Below are 17,165 nucleotides of genomic sequence, written 5' to 3'. Positions count from 1 at the left end.
TATATCCTACATTAAACTAAGCACCCACTGAGCATGAGAAAGTTTAGATATTGCTTCAGTTACAGATTCTCAGTAACATTGTTTCAGACATCATTTAAACAAATAATACAAATTTCACTGAATTAATTTTTAAAGCTCAGTTTTGATATATATATATATATATATATATATATATATATATATATAAAACCAGTTTTTACAAAACACTATTTAAAAAAAAAAAAACCTATTATCTTCAGGAAAAAACCTATTATCTTCAGCATAATAGTATTAGATGCTTTGGGAATAAACAATAAGGAAAAATGACTATTCAAATTAAAAAAAATCCACATCAGCTGCCAGAAAAACTCCAATCTGCTATCTAGCCTTTTCATTTACTTTAAAAAAATTCTATTCAGATATAATTCTTATGATTTTCTTTAAAGAACCAAAAATCACAAAAATTTCTAATCTACTAGCTCTTAAATATTCTAATTTTTCTATCTGAAATATCAATATTTTCCAGAATTTTTCCAATGCTTTAAAATTATATTCGAAAGAATCTCACTTGTTATTTTAATTTATTATCTGGATAAAGTCTTCCTAAAGCTAATTCATTTCCACTTGAAACTTTTTATAATGTGCATTAAATTTAGTTCACAGACTTCCTATTTCCCTTAATTACAAATGTCCTAAGAGTTTCATAGATGGAAGGATCCTTAGTTGAAACTCTGTTATCTATCTAGCCCTGTGTCATTTTATAGGAGAAAACACTTGGACCCCAGAAGAGTTAACTGACTTGCCAAAAAGCTAGTTAATTCAAAGAATTACATTAAACAATGTAAGACCAACATTTTCCTAACAAGAAATAATTATTCTCAAAAAATTCATGCTACTTAGAGAATCTTGACTCAGAATGAAAGGATTTGGTAAGCAGGTGAAACTAAACATTCTTTTAAGTCACTTTAGAAGCTGGAAATTTAAGAGATTTAAACACAATTGAGGAAAGAAAATACTAATCTTCCAGTTATTCAGAAGAGGATTTTTTTTTGCCTGAAAAATCTGAGATTGCAAAAATGTGTGGAGATTCTAAATCAAGGACTAGGATAAAAATAACCTCATCATTATTCCAAAAAAAGGTAATTCTTCAGCACTTATAAGCAAGAATATAAATCCAGGAGGAAAAAATCTATGCAAGTTAGTCTACCAAGACATATTCAAAACACACCAATGCAAGCTTTGCTGGAGAGATCAATGTGTTTCCCTTTAGATTCTGAGTACTCAATGAATAGGAATTTACCTGACCCGAAGGCAGTGGCTGATCAAGCATCTCAACATCAGGATGCTGTGGGAGGTTGTATAATCTGCAGAGGTCACAGATTAACCGCTTCAGTTGCTGAAGAAGCTATGAAAACATTTTGGCAAATCAGTGTTAGAATTTTTTGGGAAAAAAATCCCTGGAAAAATTTAACACTTTTCTGATAAAAGTTCAACATTACTTCAACAGAAATCATTCTCTTTCATTACTAACATGATTGGTCAAATATTAATTCAACTTCTTTAAATAGATAAAAGAAAATGATCTTTAATAATATTTTCTTAGGGTGAACTAGAGAAGGCTACTATATATATAAATATGGACTTTGCTCTAAAAGATATGATGAATTATGTGAGATATAATAAAAAGAGGAGGAAAAAAAAGAGAAAAAGAATTGAGAAAAAAAATCTCTGGATTAGAAAATCTTTCTTAGTCTTTTTTCTGTCCTGGATCACACTTTGGCAATCTACTCAAGCCTAGGACTCCTTCTAAGAATCATATTTTTAAATGAAGACAAATTACTTTTTTTCATCCAAATTCACAAGCCTCCCTTGAAATTTTAACCCCTGCTCTAGGTAACACCCAGATTAACTCCTGATTTTTTCCTTTTAAAAAAAATCAGTTAACAGTATATTACTGCAAGATTAAGCTATATATAGTGTTTTATGACCGTTTTATGGAATTTATGTCTATTTTAATAAAACTACTGAAAGATTGTTTATATATCAAATACTTTTGTTGTGAAAATTTTAGTGACATATTGTGTTATTGCAACACATCACACACATATACCCAACATACTCCCAGCTGAATCAGGCTGCCTTCTGATCCACATCATACCCTTCATTGTGGGTATATGAAACTGCCCAGAGCCCTCTAAACCATCTCACTGGATCAGTTCCCATAGAGTTAATGATTAAATCTATGCAGATGAATTTCAAATTTAAAAATCCAGTTCAGTCTCTCTCCTGAGTCTAGCTAGACATTTCCAATTGTCTACTGATATTTCAAACTGGATATCCTAGAGATATCTCAAATTCAAAGTCTGAAACTGAATTCATCTATTCCTGAAAACCTGCCCCTGCTCTCAGTTTCCCTATATCTGCCACCACATCCAGTCACCCAGGTCCCTTGACCCTTCATTGTGCCTTACCTGACAAGAGTCAATCGGGTACTAATTCTTAGCCATTCTATCTCTTACAATCCACTTCTTATCTACTCAGAGAACCACCCTGAATGATCTCCTAATTGGTCTCCCTGATCCAACTTTCTTCTCTCCAATCTGTTCTCCACAATGCTGTCAAAAGGATGACCATATGGAGGTCTGACAATGTCCTTATCCCCTGTCGTAAAATTCCTGTGGCTCCTATGTTTAGCAAAGTGTTTAGTGTTTAGCATCAAATACAAACATTTCTGGCTTTTAAAACCCTTTTACAAAATAAGGCTATCTATCTTTCCAATCTTATTATATATTTTTCACCTTTCCAAACACCACAGTTCAGGTTAACTAGCCTTATTGCTATTTCTTATCTGTGACAAGGCAGACCTCTCATCTCTTTGCCTCCGTACTGACTGTTTCCAGGTAGAAAGTTCTCCCACCTCACTTTCACTGTTTAGATTTGCTTGTTTTCCCAAAATGTTGGTCATATACCACCTTTTACATGAAGCCTTTCTAGATCCTTTGTTCTCTCAGCCTCCACTAGGGTCCCTCATCCTGTCCCTCATATTTATTGTGTACATTTTTTCCCCTTATTTAATGGACATTGAGTTCTTGGCAGAACATATGGTGCCTGAGGACAGGAATGATTCTATTTCTTGTCTTCATATTATGTGTGTGTATGTACATATAAACACACATATGCTTGTTGTTGACTGAACACAGAAGTCAGTCAGCTGATAATCATGCAACTTTACATTTTTCAAATATTCTCCAAAATCAATACCAAGGCTGTCCAATGCTTTTCTCCCTGAGTTTTGATGACAGTAAAAAGTTATTCTCATGGACAAAATTACTATAATGGTACAACTGTTCTTCTTGTTCTACTTCAAATATTTTAAAAACCCACTACTAAGAATTACATGGTTACCACTTTTATAAAGCAAAGAGCCATCCCTTAATTATATCTTTTGTATATCCAAATTTTTATCAGATTTTCTTAAAGCAAAGTATGTTTGCATTTAATCTCCATATGTACAAAGCTCTGTACAAATCAAATTAAATATATATAGCTCCTGACCTGTAAGAGTCTGTAATTTGCAAATATAAGATCAAATAGATGATAAAATTACTTATAGGATATCTATATTTCATCTCTATTACATCCAAGTTTATTTTCTGTGGTTTAAAACATGGCCATTGTGAATGCCTGAATGGCTTCAGAAGTAAAAGGGTAGAGACTGAAGATAAGAAACTTATTTAATTACATAAAACATGAAGGATCTTGAGGAAGAAGATCTTAGGTCAAGGCCCATAATCAGAGAATTACATAATAGGGCCAGAATCCTCCCTTCTCTTCCTTTTGCTTAAATACTCTGGGTAGCAAAGTAAAAGGAGAAGGTTCTGACCAAAGTCTGTATAAGCAAAGGCTGATTGGCCAGTCCCCCCAGGATGAACCAACCATGCTCATAGGCCATTGTAACTCTTAACATGTACAGAGAAGCATTCTATTCATGATGAATAGAGAAATTACTAGGTTTGGGTTCTCACCAAGGTGTTGCTCTTTTTAATGTCTTCAAGACGTTCCAGAACTGATGCCAAATTTGGATCATCCGATTCCACAAACCATATTGGTGATGAAGAAGGATAGGATTCCTATTATGGAAAGATTTGCAGTTAATATATTTGGTTACATCCTGATCATGGGATTCAGTTAGAGTCTAACACCCTTAAATTAGGAGAGGGGTCAATGTAAACAGATGAGAACCCTCAAAGAAGGGCTCTTCATGATGGCCATACACTGAAGCTTCTTTACCCCCACAAATGTCCTTGATCAATTAGCTCTGGTCTTGAACACTGAACAAATATTAATGATGTACTGGGAATACCAAATGATGAGACTGATACTCGGGCACCAAATGTTAGGATTTGGTCATGTGACAAATTCACAATGGCCAATCTCACTAGAAAAAGATAGATTTACTTAGAAGAGTTTACAAAATTAAGAGAATCAAGAGACACCAGGAATGGTAAATATGAAAGAGTTGGGAGAGCACACAGATACCATGAGGTACAGTGGGTAGGTGAGAGGAAAGACATCGTGAGTCATGGCAGATGGCTGAGGAGAAAGACACCACAAAGTAGAACCCCACAAAGTTAGCCCTTTGGGGCTAATCCCAAAGAAGTGCAGCAAAGATGGAATGGGCCATGGACAGATTTATAGGCAAAATTTAAGCTCATGGGTTTGACATAACTTGGATTTCTCACTAGACACAGAAAAGTGGGATTACCCAAGATCTCCATTAAGGGTGTACTGTAAGGTAGAAATGATCCCTATCAATGCCTTGCCCTACTTGCCTCAGGGAGTAATTTTATCAGTACTTCACAGTTTTTCTCTTTCAACCCTACCCAATTACTCCAGGACCTCATCACAAACACTACACCACTGTCAGGGTGCTTCAGAAACAATAATTCTTTTCCTTGACGAACATCAAATGGCACATTTTGCCATGTATTGGTCTTTTAAAACAAACAGGAGAATGTAACCATAGAAACAGTGTTTTATGGCAGTATAATTTTTTACATCAAAAGGCCTGTGAGAGACATGAGGTCACAAGCCTCTCTCCTTTACTGGGCAGATGGCGCTCATGCTGGAACTTCCATGAACATTAAAAATCCATCTTTCCAACTCTAATCTTACCAAAGCTGGAGCTTTCATATCTCTAGAGGAATATAATGAATTTCCCAAAATGAAGAAATACCATGTCAGACTTCAAAAATGAATCTGCAGCAGACTTACATTAATTGTGCTGCTTTTCATCTTTTAGATGAACCGTTTAAAAAAAAAAGGTTCAGTTTGAGAAAGGTCTATTTGAAATTATTTTTTAAAATTGTAGGTATGCTTGGGATTTTTTAACTACTCTACACTAGATGCAGAAATGTGATACTAAACTTTCTGAACTCTTTCAGAAAATAAGCAATTAGCAAGAGATAGTTTAACTGACATTTTCCTGGGGGGAAGGGAAGAACCAATCCTAATCCTAATTATCTTTATTTTCTCCCAATCCAATAACCATTTCCCCATTCTACTTAAACTCTGGGGGAAAAGCTGTAGCTTTCAGAAAGTGAAAACATACCCAAGTTTTTAAAGTAAATAAATATTTAGCAAGAAAACTTTGATAGTATCTACATTAAGAACTGCAAACAGTCTCTGAGCAATTCCACCCTGAATCTATCAATAAATGTAAACCAGGCTGAAGACGCCAATTAAAGGAAAACAATAAAAACACAACAAGGTAAATGTAAAGATTTGGGGGGATTAAAAACAAACAGGGGCAGCTAGGTGGTGAAGTGGATAAAACACCACCTGAGTTCAAATCTGGCCTCAGACACTTACCACTTCTTCCTAGCTATGTGACCTTGGGGAAGTCACTTAACCCAACCCCAATTGCAAAACAAAGGAAAGGGAAAGGGAAAAGGAAAGGGAATCTAAAAGCTATTTAAATATAAGGACCAAATTTAGTAGTGAGGGAGGTATGGCATACAACACCAATGCTTACACTTTGTTCATGTGCTTACTTTTACTAAACAGTTTTTTGAGCTCTCTCTTTTGAGTCCACCCCTTGGGTATTAGGAGAGGAAAGAGAGATAAATTGAAGGATGAAGGTTAATCAGTCAACAAGCATTTATTATGTGCCAGGTACTGAGCTAAGTGCCAGAGATAAAAGGGAAGGTCAAAAAATTCATCAAAACAAAAAAACAGACCAGATCCTCAAGGAGCTTACATTTTAATGAAGGAGACAATATACAAATACGTGTGTGCACGCGCACGTGGTAGTTTCAGAGTAAAGGCAAGGCTCTCAATACATTTGCATATACACACATACAGTATTTATTATTTTTTTTAAAAAAATAGATGCAAAATTAATATTTACTACAGGGAATGACCTTTATTACAATTTGATCTGATTCTACATAGATATTCTTTGAGAAGTAGAATTTGAACTACTTCCTCCAACAAACTTTGTTATTAACAGATACAGAGTAAAAAAACAGCTTCTTCTCGTTTAACATGTCCAATGACATTTGACAATAAAGCCTCCTTCATCTTGCACTAGGTGGTTAGAAATTTGTGGAATTTAACAACAACAACAAAAAAAGAGTCAATATGCGATCTGAATCTCATTTAAGGAGATTATACCCCATTTATCTTAAACAAAGATGGCTAGATGATTCATAGGATATTTATCAGCCTCATTTCCAAATCTTCAATAAACTCTCACAATGATCCAAACCTTTTGACAGAACATAATAAAAATAAACTATGTCTTCTTGAGATTTATTTTCTCAGTTTATAATGACAATTTTGATTGCTGCAGTATTATATTTTTAAAATGATATTAACTAAGCCTAGGAACCTAGGATATAAAATTGGTAAACATTAAGACAGTTTCTACTTAAGCAAAATTATATTGTCGATGTTACTCTTCTGTATTGGAAACAATCCAATCCATATTAAAAGAATCACCACAAGGAAGTAAGATCAGATGCTATCTAAGTGCATAATATTATGTTAAGGTCCCATTTTAATCATCTCTGCCAAAGGATGTTGGTAGTATTAGTAATAACTCACACTGATAGAATTTAAAGGTTTGGAATGCACTTTAGAAATAATATCTAAAGAAACATAATCCTCACAATAACCCAGGAATAAGTGCTAATATTTTCTCAGTTTTATAAATGAGTAAACACAGGTTCCAAGAGCAGGAGCCCACTGCTAATGAGTGAATGGTGGTGGGGGCTTTCAAACTATTCTTATTAATACCCAGCCTGGGAGTGGGGCCTAACTTTTCTAAGAAGGCTAGGTACTTAAATGGCACTTAGATATTTGTTGAGATGAAGGTCTCATCACTGAAGATAATCAATTTCAATGTGAGTCCAGCTCCCTAACAAAAGATTAGAAAGGCCAACTAAATAATTCTTTTGAGGCCTGGAGAGACTTATATGAACTGATGCTGAGTGAAATGAGCAGGACCAAGAGATCATTATATACTTCAACAACAATACTATATGATCAATTCTGATGGATGTGGCCCTCTTCAACAATGAGATGAACCAAATCAGTTCCAATGGAGCAGTAATGAACTGAACCAGCTACACCCAGCGAAAGAACTCTGGGAGATGAGTACGAGCCACTACATAGAATTTCCAATCCCTCTATTTTTGATTTCCTTCACAAGCTAATTGTACACTATTTCAAAATCTGATTCTTTTTGTACAGCAAAATAACTATTTGGACATGTATACATATATTGTATTTAACTTATACTTTAACACGTTTAATATGTATTGGTCAACCAGCCATCTGGGGGAAGGGGTGGAGGGAAGGAGAGGAAAAGTTGGAACAAAAGGTTTTGCAACTGTCAATGCTGAAAAATTACCCATGCATTTATTTTGTAAATAAAAAGCTATTTAAAAAAAAATAATTCTTTTGGTGACTCCCTTTGTGGCATGTGTACTAGGTCCCCAGCAACAGCAGACTGGCTGGCTGGCTGCCTCTGCAAACATTTTCCTGAGCTACCTACAGCCCCTTCCAGTTCTAAAGCAAAGCTAGGCTATATTCAGCACTCCAAACCACAGAGGTTCACTTTGTTTTTCCAACTCATGCTTACTCTCATATTCTATCTATATCTTCAACTCCTTTTTCTTTGCTCACAAAAGGAAGAAGGGCTGAACATACACCAAAAACTGGAAAGCAGTCTGGCAGAAATTAAATCCAGATCAATTATCTTAAGTACCAGAGAGATACACTTAATTATAAAAGATCACATCAAAAACAAATCAGAGGAACAGGGAAGAAGTATTTTTCACAACTCTGTTGTGAAAGTTCTTGACCAAGGATTAGAGGGAATCAGAGAAGAGAAAACAGACAATTCTGTTTACATAAATTTGAAAAAAAGAATTGCTCAAATAAAATAAATGCAGTTAAAATGAAAAGAGAAACAGGTGGAAAACCATCTTTGCAGCACGGATTCTCAGATAAACAGAGGATGGACTCAATACAAAAAACCAATCCCTACAGTCTTCCAAAAAGAAAAGCAAGTTATCAACAATCATAAAGAAAAATGTACCAGATCACTCCTAGAAGACATACAAATTAAAACAACTCTGAGGTTCTCTAGCTGATAGTTATCAGATTGGCAAAGATGACAAAAAGGGAAAAGAGCAATTGTTGGAGGAGATGTGAGAGACAGACATACTAATGTGTTGTTGGAGCTTTCTTTAAAATGGTCCAACCATTCTAAAAGTAAAGTTGGAATTATACTACAAAAATCACTGAATCACTGCTCAAGAGCCAGCAATACTACCATCATGCTAATATACCCCAAGAAAATCAAGAAAAGAAGAGGAAAGGACCTTTATGTACAAAAATACTAAGAGCACTACTTTTTCTTGTAGCAGGATTTGGAAACTAAAGAGGTGTCCATCAGAAATGGATAAACGAATTATGACTTCAATACGTATTGGTTGTGTCCTTCAATATAGCTCGGTTAGCTCAGAGGCCTATATCTCTGCTTGGTTCCAAGAGCTCCGCCCGAATGTCTCCAAATCTAAAGGTTTGTCCTTCCGACTCCAGCCATCACCAAGGTAGAAGATACGATGAATCTTTCTTGCCTCGAAGATAGGGCTTGTAGGCTTTCTTCCAGAGTGCTCTGTCTCCGACCCCAGTCGATGTTCCCCAGAAAACTCTCAAGAAACTCTTCCCCAGCTCTTAGAGCTGGAGAGAGTTTTCTTGAGAGTTACTTGGGAATATTCCCAGGAGTTGGAAAGGAGTATACTACTAGGAGTATACTATTTTGTAGTATACTACAAAAATCACTGAATCACTGCTCAAGAGCCAGCAATACTACCATCATGCTAATATACCCCAAGAAAATCAAGAAAAGAAGGGGAAAGGACCCTTATGTACAAAAATACTAAGAGCACTACTTTTTCTTGTAGCAGGATTTGGAAACTAAAGAGGTGTCCATCAGAAATGGATAAACGAATTATGACTTCAATACGTATTGGTAAAGTGCTACAGGTTATGAAATAAGGAAGAAAATGTTTTGGAAAATCCTGGCAATACTCACATGAACACAGAATGAAATAAGCAGAAATAGGAGAATAATTTATACAATAATCATAATACCATAAGGGAAAATAAACTTTTTTAGCCTTAAAAATTCTAATCACAGAAATGGTCAACCATGACTCCAGAAGATGGATAACAAGATGCATGACTATCTCTGGAGAATAATGGATTACAGACATAGAACGAACGACATATACATTTTCAGACATGGCCAATGTATGGATTTGTTTTGCTTAATTTAGTTTGTTCATTAAACGAGAGAGCTTATTATCTGTGGAAATGGGGAAGAAAAAAAGTACTGATGATGGAAATGCCAAAAAAGAAGAGTGTTGAAAATAATGCACAGAAGGGAACAAAAATTCTGAGGATAACATAAACAGGTCAGCTGTGGAACTAACAGGCTGATTTATTATAATTTTTAAAACCATGCTCTCTGAAATAAAAATGGTTTCATATACAATCCTTTTTTCTTGTTCTCCTTTTTACATAGAAATGTTTATTGATATCTGAAGTTCAGAATAAAAAAAAAATAAAATCCTGAAAAATTTAAAGGGATGCCTCCTTTCCTCATTGTTTTTTTTTTGGGTTTTTTTTGGACATAATTTTAGAAATACTAGAGACAAACAAATAGTTTTGGAAAACCCGAGAGGATCAGGAAAGAAATTAAGATAATCTTAATTGGAACCAAAGTCAAGAATCTCAAAGAAACATGAATATCTATTTAGAGTTGGAAGGGTCCTTTAAAGCCTAGTCCATTCTCTTGCACTTTATAGATTAGGAAAACTAGAATTTAGGCAGAGAAGTTATCTAAAGATACATGAGTAGTAAGTAGCATAAGCAAGAAAGGATTTGAACTAAGGTCTTTGGACTCCAACGACAACTCTTTTCACACTACATTGAACACTATCCCCTTGGCAAGGGCATTAAAGGTAATTTAGTAGGCTTGATTTGGCACAAAGTTAATTAGTAGGCTCAGTCTTCTAACTTCGAAATCCTATTCACTTTTGAATTCAAAGTAACTTGAATGCAAATGCAATTCCAGGAAGATGAGAAACTAGACAATTATAGAAGCAGGGGTGTTCTGATCAATGAGTACCAGAATACTAATCTAGGAAGGTTTCAAAACTACAATAAATTGTAACTAAAATTTTGAATTTAGGAATGGAGTTGGGGGGAAGGGATCAATACAAGAAATACTACTTATATACCTCTTGTATACATTCACCCTAACAGGACCCCAAAAAAGCTCCTCTGAGCTAACAATCCATATTTCCAAGTAAAGGTTACTTTAAATCAATCTTTCCTGACAAAAACACAAGCATGGCTATATCTTTAATTTATTGGGTGACTAAGCACTAAATACATTTTAAAAAAGAAAAAGCCAAACTTGCACATACTGTTACACCTTGAATATTCTTTTCATTTGAAGAACTCCATAAATTAGCACATCTTTTAGCTGTGATTTACTCATATTGCAACAGTTCTGTTTATTCCCAGCATCCTATTTGACATCTGAAAAAGTTGACCTCCCTTCTTAAGTGCATACTTTCTTGACCTGCCTCAATAATACACATTGCAGTTCCAGAATCAAATATTAAAATAAGACCATAACTTTTAGAAGTGTCAGGTACACATAGCATAGCTTATCTGATACATGGAAAGTTAAAGATTACTTTTTCTTGCTTCTTGTCGCTCCCTATACTAGTATATCTTGCACACCCACTGCCAGATTAATCTAACATCCATCACTTTTATCCCATTTCTCCCTTACTTGCATTATAACTAGAGAACAATCTCCAAAAAGTTTGCATTTCATTTCTGCATCGCTGGAGTCTGGTCCAAAACCATGCATACAGTAAACACTTAATAAACATTTGTTGAATCAAAATCTTACAAGTTACTTTTCTTCCAACTATATCTCCCACTACAGTCTTATTGCTGCAACAAAGTTTCCAGTGTCCACCCCATTTTTTACTCCACCTTTTAAATATGACCCATTCTTCCAAGGTCAACTTCAGGTCCAATTTCTTGTATGAAGTCAGCTGCTGAGGTTCAGTGACCTTTTTCTTTTCTGTAATTCATAACATTGTCCATTGTTGTTCAATCATCCTAGACTCTTCGTGATCCCATTTAGGATTTTCTAGGCAAAGATTCTGGAGTGGTCTGTCAGTCCCTTTTCCAAATGAAGAAACTAAGGCAAACAGGCCTAGGGTCACAAGGCTAGTTAAGTGTCTCAAACTCAAGTACTCCTGACTCCAGGGGTGGCGTTCTATCTACTAAGCCACTTTACCTTCTGCAGCCTTTCTGATACTGCAATTGACTTCTTGGATCGCTGGTTCTCTTGTCTATGTGTGTGCCTCATACAAACACACATACTGCAAATTCAATACATATAAATCACACAGTGTTTGGAGTTAGGAAGACCCCTGTTCAAATACTGCAGACACTCATAAACTGCGTGATCCTTGTTAAGTCACTTATTCTCTTCTATAAAATGAGGTTAATATAACTAAACCTACCTCACAGGACTATTGTGAGGATCAAATGAGGTGACATTTCCAGCTCTTAGTAAACCTTAGAGTGCGTTATAATGTTTGCTATTTTATATTCTCGACCACAGAGTTTAACATTCCTAGGGGGAAGACACTTTGTATTTCAATTTATCTGTAACATGTTACGGCTGGCAAGACAGTACTTTGCACAGAGAAGACATGTCAATCAGCAGAGTAAAACACTCCAGGCCTGCTGGGCTCTAGAAACATAGATTCAATGGCATGATCTCTGCCAACAAAAAGCTCACACAGCCTCAATCTTAAGTCTTCCCCCAAACACAGCTATCTCACAAGTGCCCACTCCTAATTCTGTCCAAAGGGCTATCAAACTGTGTACATGCTTTGATCCAACACGCTTTGTCTCTACTGGGACTGTGTTCCAAAGAGATCATTAAAAAGGGAAAAGGACCCACATGGGTAAAAATGTTCATAGTGGAAAGGAACTGGAAACCAAGTGGATGCCCATCAGTTGGAGGGAGGCTGAATAAGTTATGATATATGAATATTAGGGAATATTATTGTTCCGTAATTAACAATCAGCAGGATGATTTTAGAAAGGCCTGGAGACTGACATGAACTGCTAATGCTGAGTGAAATGAGCAGAACCGGGAGAAAACTGTAGTAGCAACTAGATTATGGGATGATCAAATCTGATGGACTTAGCTCTACTCAACAATACATTTATCTGAAACAATTCCAATAGACTTGGATGCCATTTGTATCCAGAGAGGGAACTATGGAATTTGAATGCAGATTAAAGCATACTTTTAAAACTTTTTTGGCTTTTTTTTTTTTTTTCTCTTTCATGATTTTTCCCTTTAGTTCTTATTTTTCTTTCACAACATGACTAATATGGAAATAAGTTTAACCTATTTTTCAGATTGTTTGCTGTCTTAAGGGAGAAAAATTTTGGAATTCAAAATCTTACAAAAAAGTGAATGTTGAAAACTATATGTGTAATTGAATAAAATTAAAAAAAAAAACAAGAAAACAATTACTGCCTACTCTAGTTCTTCCATTAATGGCTATTGACATTTCTATCTGGACTCTTACAGGGTGCAGTCCCCCTTCTTATCAATTCAGGACTTTTTGGTGGTAACAAGCATTGATACCAAGTACTTTGAACTAAAAATAATTTAGTCATGGATCATGATCATCAGGGAATAAGTTAAGTCCACACTCATAGGCAGCTCAAGAAATTTTCGAGAGTCTTCATCTTTTGTTCAATTTCAATAAATGTTAAGTGTCTGATGTGTGCAAAGTATTATGTGAAATACAGAAGAGAAGTATGGGAGTATTGTGGTAAGGATATTCAGGTGCTGGAAGTCCAAGACAGTAAAAATCATTTACCAACTTGGGTGGGGAGGAGAAGAAATCTGGTAAGGAGGAGATAGCATCTGAATTCAGCTTAAAAGAAAACAGAAAATGCTAGTGTTTAAAACTTATGGCAATGCTCTCTGTTCTCCAAGGTTATCGTTTTGACTCTGAAAAACCTTGCCAAAAAGCTTTCTTCTACTTTTGAAACCTTTGGTCCTTTTTCTTCAGTGACAAAGAGTTATTAACCAATCATTCAAGAAGCATTTGTATGAGTTGTACTATGTGTCAGGATCTATGGTAAGTACTGGAGATACATAGACAAAATAGAAGTAGTTTTCTGCCATCAAAAATCTTACAATTTTTATGTATCAAACACTGCACTAAGAGTTGGTGATACAAATGCTTGCAAATATGTAAGTTATGTAGAACTGATATATAAAAATTAAGGTTAATAAAACAATTTTAAAATCATTAATTAATGAAGGAGTATCCTAGTTATTGAGGGAACAAGGATTGGAAAAGACTTGAAAGAGAAACTGATCTTCACCTGCATTTTGAAGAAATCGCCCATATGTGGGAGGTAAGGAAGAATTTTAGGAATAATTATGTCTGACAGTCATCTATCACATTCCAAGTCCACTATCATCCTCTAATCCTACTGCTGTGCTACTGAACACTGACAAAATAAATTATAAAATAATTTTGAAAAAAAAAAAAAAAAAACTTATGGCAATGGTACAAACTCTGAAAGAACTTAATACATATTAAGAAAAACCATGAGTGCCTTTTCCCTACAATTAACTAATATAAAAATCAACCAAACCAAATCCCAACTTCACTAACTTGACAAACCAATCCTAAACTATACTTACCACATCACGAGTATATCTATATACTGTGTATCTTTAGAAAACAAATTCCATTAAAAATAGGACATTACTAGTCACAAGCAGAGAGTCTGGAAAAGAAATCTATGTAGCCCTTTGTCCTTTTGTTCAGATGAATCCCTAATAGGATTAACAAGTCTTTGTTTGCAAAGAAAAACAAAGATTTAGATCATTATACTGCAAATAGATTCATGATATTAACTTTAAAAAAATATGCAATGAGTTCTAGACCACTGGCCTTATAACCCAGAGGGAATTTAGTGTTAAATAATAAAGCCTCAGCTGCAAATGTCTAGAGAGTCCAAAGGAAACTAACTCCTAGATGGGAATACTCCAAGCAGATGAAATCAGGGATTTTTTCAAACTATCAAAAATAGCTTCTAGAAATTTTCAAAAACATAACATGGGCTATTTTTCTGCTTTTCTTCATTAAAATATAATTAGAACAAGCCAGGCAGATCACTTATTGGAAACAGAATATATATATGGATTCTTATTTTGTTAAAGTAAATCTACTGATCTAGCTTTTGATCTCTCTTCCAGGTCTTTAAATCTGCCTCATGATAATAAGCCTAAAATTCTACTTATGTTTTTTAAAGTGTTTTTTTGAAGGTCCTAAGGAGGAGTGTGTTGTTTGTCTGAATTATAGATAAGCTCAGTCTCACAGGATTTGAAATTTGGAGACAAGGCTGAGTGTGTGTTACAAGGGGACAGGGTAAGAAGCTAGAAGAGTGTATTAGTCTAGTAGAGGAAGGACAATGTGAGGAAGTCAGAGGGCAGAATGAAGACTGGGGGAGTAGGGGAGGAAAGAATGGCTGTTTATAACAACAAAAAATTGCTTGTCAAATTAACTAACAAGCATTAATTCTGAAAAGTCAGTCGTGAAGAACTATCTTCAGTGCCAGTTAGTGCCAAAAGATAGAAGCAGGCTAACAGAAAAAAAAAAAAAAAAAAAAAAAAAAAAAGTAGCCTTCAACATAAAACTCAAGGTTTCACATACACAACTTTTACAAAGTTATTTTTCTACCTGTTTTCCCTCTCCAAATTATTTTTTCCTTAATCAGAAAATGGTTTATCTTTCCTGATTTTCTTAATACTAATAAAACCTTACATTTGGTTTCAATTTCCAAATATATTTAAAATATGAGTCAGTTTAAGTATTTTCTTCTTCAGGACCACACTTAGGCCTCAGTCTTATGGATTCTGACATCCATTGCATTGTTCTATTCTGTAAAACTAGTGCTAATTACTGTCTATATCCCTCCTTCTAGTTCTGACAGTGACACTTCAGACAATCCAGTTCACTTTGGAAGACCTCTCTGTAATCTGCTATGCCTACAGTGACTAAGCCAGTTCTAGCCACTCATTTCCCTGATCCACACACTTTGGATTTTTTCATCTTGGTCCTTGAAAATCCACCTTCAGCTGTTTAAAAAAAAAAAAAATTCAAAGTTTTGAGTTCAAAATTCCACCTCTCCCTCTCTTCTCCCTGAGAAGATAAGCAATCAGATATAGCTCATGAATACCCAATTATTCAGGTGTCTTTTTACGTGTTTTCTTAAGAGCAGAAATGGTCTTTATTTTTGCTTGTATTTGTATTCCAAAGCTTGGTCCATAGAAAGTACTTAATAAATGCTTGTTCTAACCAGATTTCAAATCCTATCTACAGTACTAACTGTATGACCCTGGACAAGTCATTTCACCTTTGCCTGAATCAATTGTTGTAAGCATCCAATAGGAGAACATGTGTAAGGTGCTGCTAGCTGTGATTGATAGCTACCACCATCCCAGGCCCCCTAAGCAAATAATGGTGGAAAAGGGAAGGGAATCATTTTTCTAAAAACTCTTTCCCCTTAGTATGGCTTTATAGGCCTCTTCCTGTGGTTCTTCACTTGCTTTGTCATACTCAGAGCAGCCTTGATACTTTTTTTTTTTAAATCAAATTGTGCCACACTTTTGTATTGTGTCACAAACCTGTTCTTGTCTGCATCCTCTAGATTTGTCCTTTAAAAATTCCCATTGGTCCATGAACTTTAATCTTGTGTGTAGCTGGTACTGTGCATCCCCTTGCTCCTTCTTACCAAGCCTATTTATATACAGTCACATTTTTACCTTACCGTTGCTTTACTGGGCACTAAGCTATGGAATTAAATACTAGCATATCATATAGAATCTTATACCAAATCTGAAGAGAAAAAAAGCATTTTGGTTAACAATTTTTATTTCCACAAAAGCCTAATAAAGTAATTTAGCATATTAGACTATAGTTAAGTATGGATAGGCCAAATAATTTATATTATGCAGAATAATTAAAAAGAGGTGACTGGGAAGGTTTAATAATATTTAAATTCTGGCAAAACAAACAAATAAAATCGTAGTACAACCCACTTAAGTTTTAGCATCATGCAAGGAAGACTTCCAAAACTACTGGTCCTCTTCGACCATCCCTTATCTTAACTGCCTGTGTGAAACACCAAATACTACTTCAAAATATATTTATTCAGTAAACATTTATCAGGTTTCCACTATATGCAATATACAACTGCTAAGTGAGAGCGAGAACAAATAAGAAAGAAAGCCTATGCTCTCAAAAACCTTAAAACTCAGAACTAGAAATAAGTACAAATACAGTGATACCTTAATACTTGTTAATTGAGGCCAGAGACTCAAAAGTAGCAAAAACAGTGAGTACCAAATAAATTTTTCCCATCAGGAGTATTTCTCTAGTGTCTAGCCCAAATATCCCTCCCTAATCAATCCCCACAAAGGGTCAAGTAGGGCTTCCAAATGCAGAGAAACAAGCCAGCCTAGACCAGTTCAG

The 17,165-nt window shown here is 35.0% G+C and overlaps 1 protein-coding gene across 3 annotated transcripts in view; it reads right to left on the bottom strand.

Moving 5' to 3' along the window:
• Positions 1 to 17,165, bottom strand: part of UBE2Q2 (ubiquitin conjugating enzyme E2 Q2) — a 68,546-nt gene that overhangs the window by 31,824 nt on the left and 19,557 nt on the right. For all 3 annotated transcript variants that reach the window (XM_031956787.1, XM_031956788.1, XM_031956789.1), the window contains exons 2-3: positions 4,005 to 4,109; positions 1,280 to 1,384 (exon numbers count right to left, since the gene is read on the bottom strand). In XM_031956787.1, the coding sequence (XP_031812647.1) occupies positions 1,280 to 1,384; positions 4,005 to 4,109 (210 nt within the window). The remainder of the gene's footprint in view (positions 1 to 1,279; positions 1,385 to 4,004; positions 4,110 to 17,165) is intronic.

The sequence above is a fragment of the Sarcophilus harrisii genome, chromosome 2, assembly GCF_902635505.1.
Source record: "Sarcophilus harrisii chromosome 2, mSarHar1.11, whole genome shotgun sequence".
NCBI lineage: Eukaryota > Metazoa > Chordata > Mammalia > Dasyuromorphia > Dasyuridae > Sarcophilus > Sarcophilus harrisii.
The sequence above is the reverse complement of the archived record's forward strand: the minus strand, read 5'-3'. Positions and strand labels throughout refer to the sequence as shown.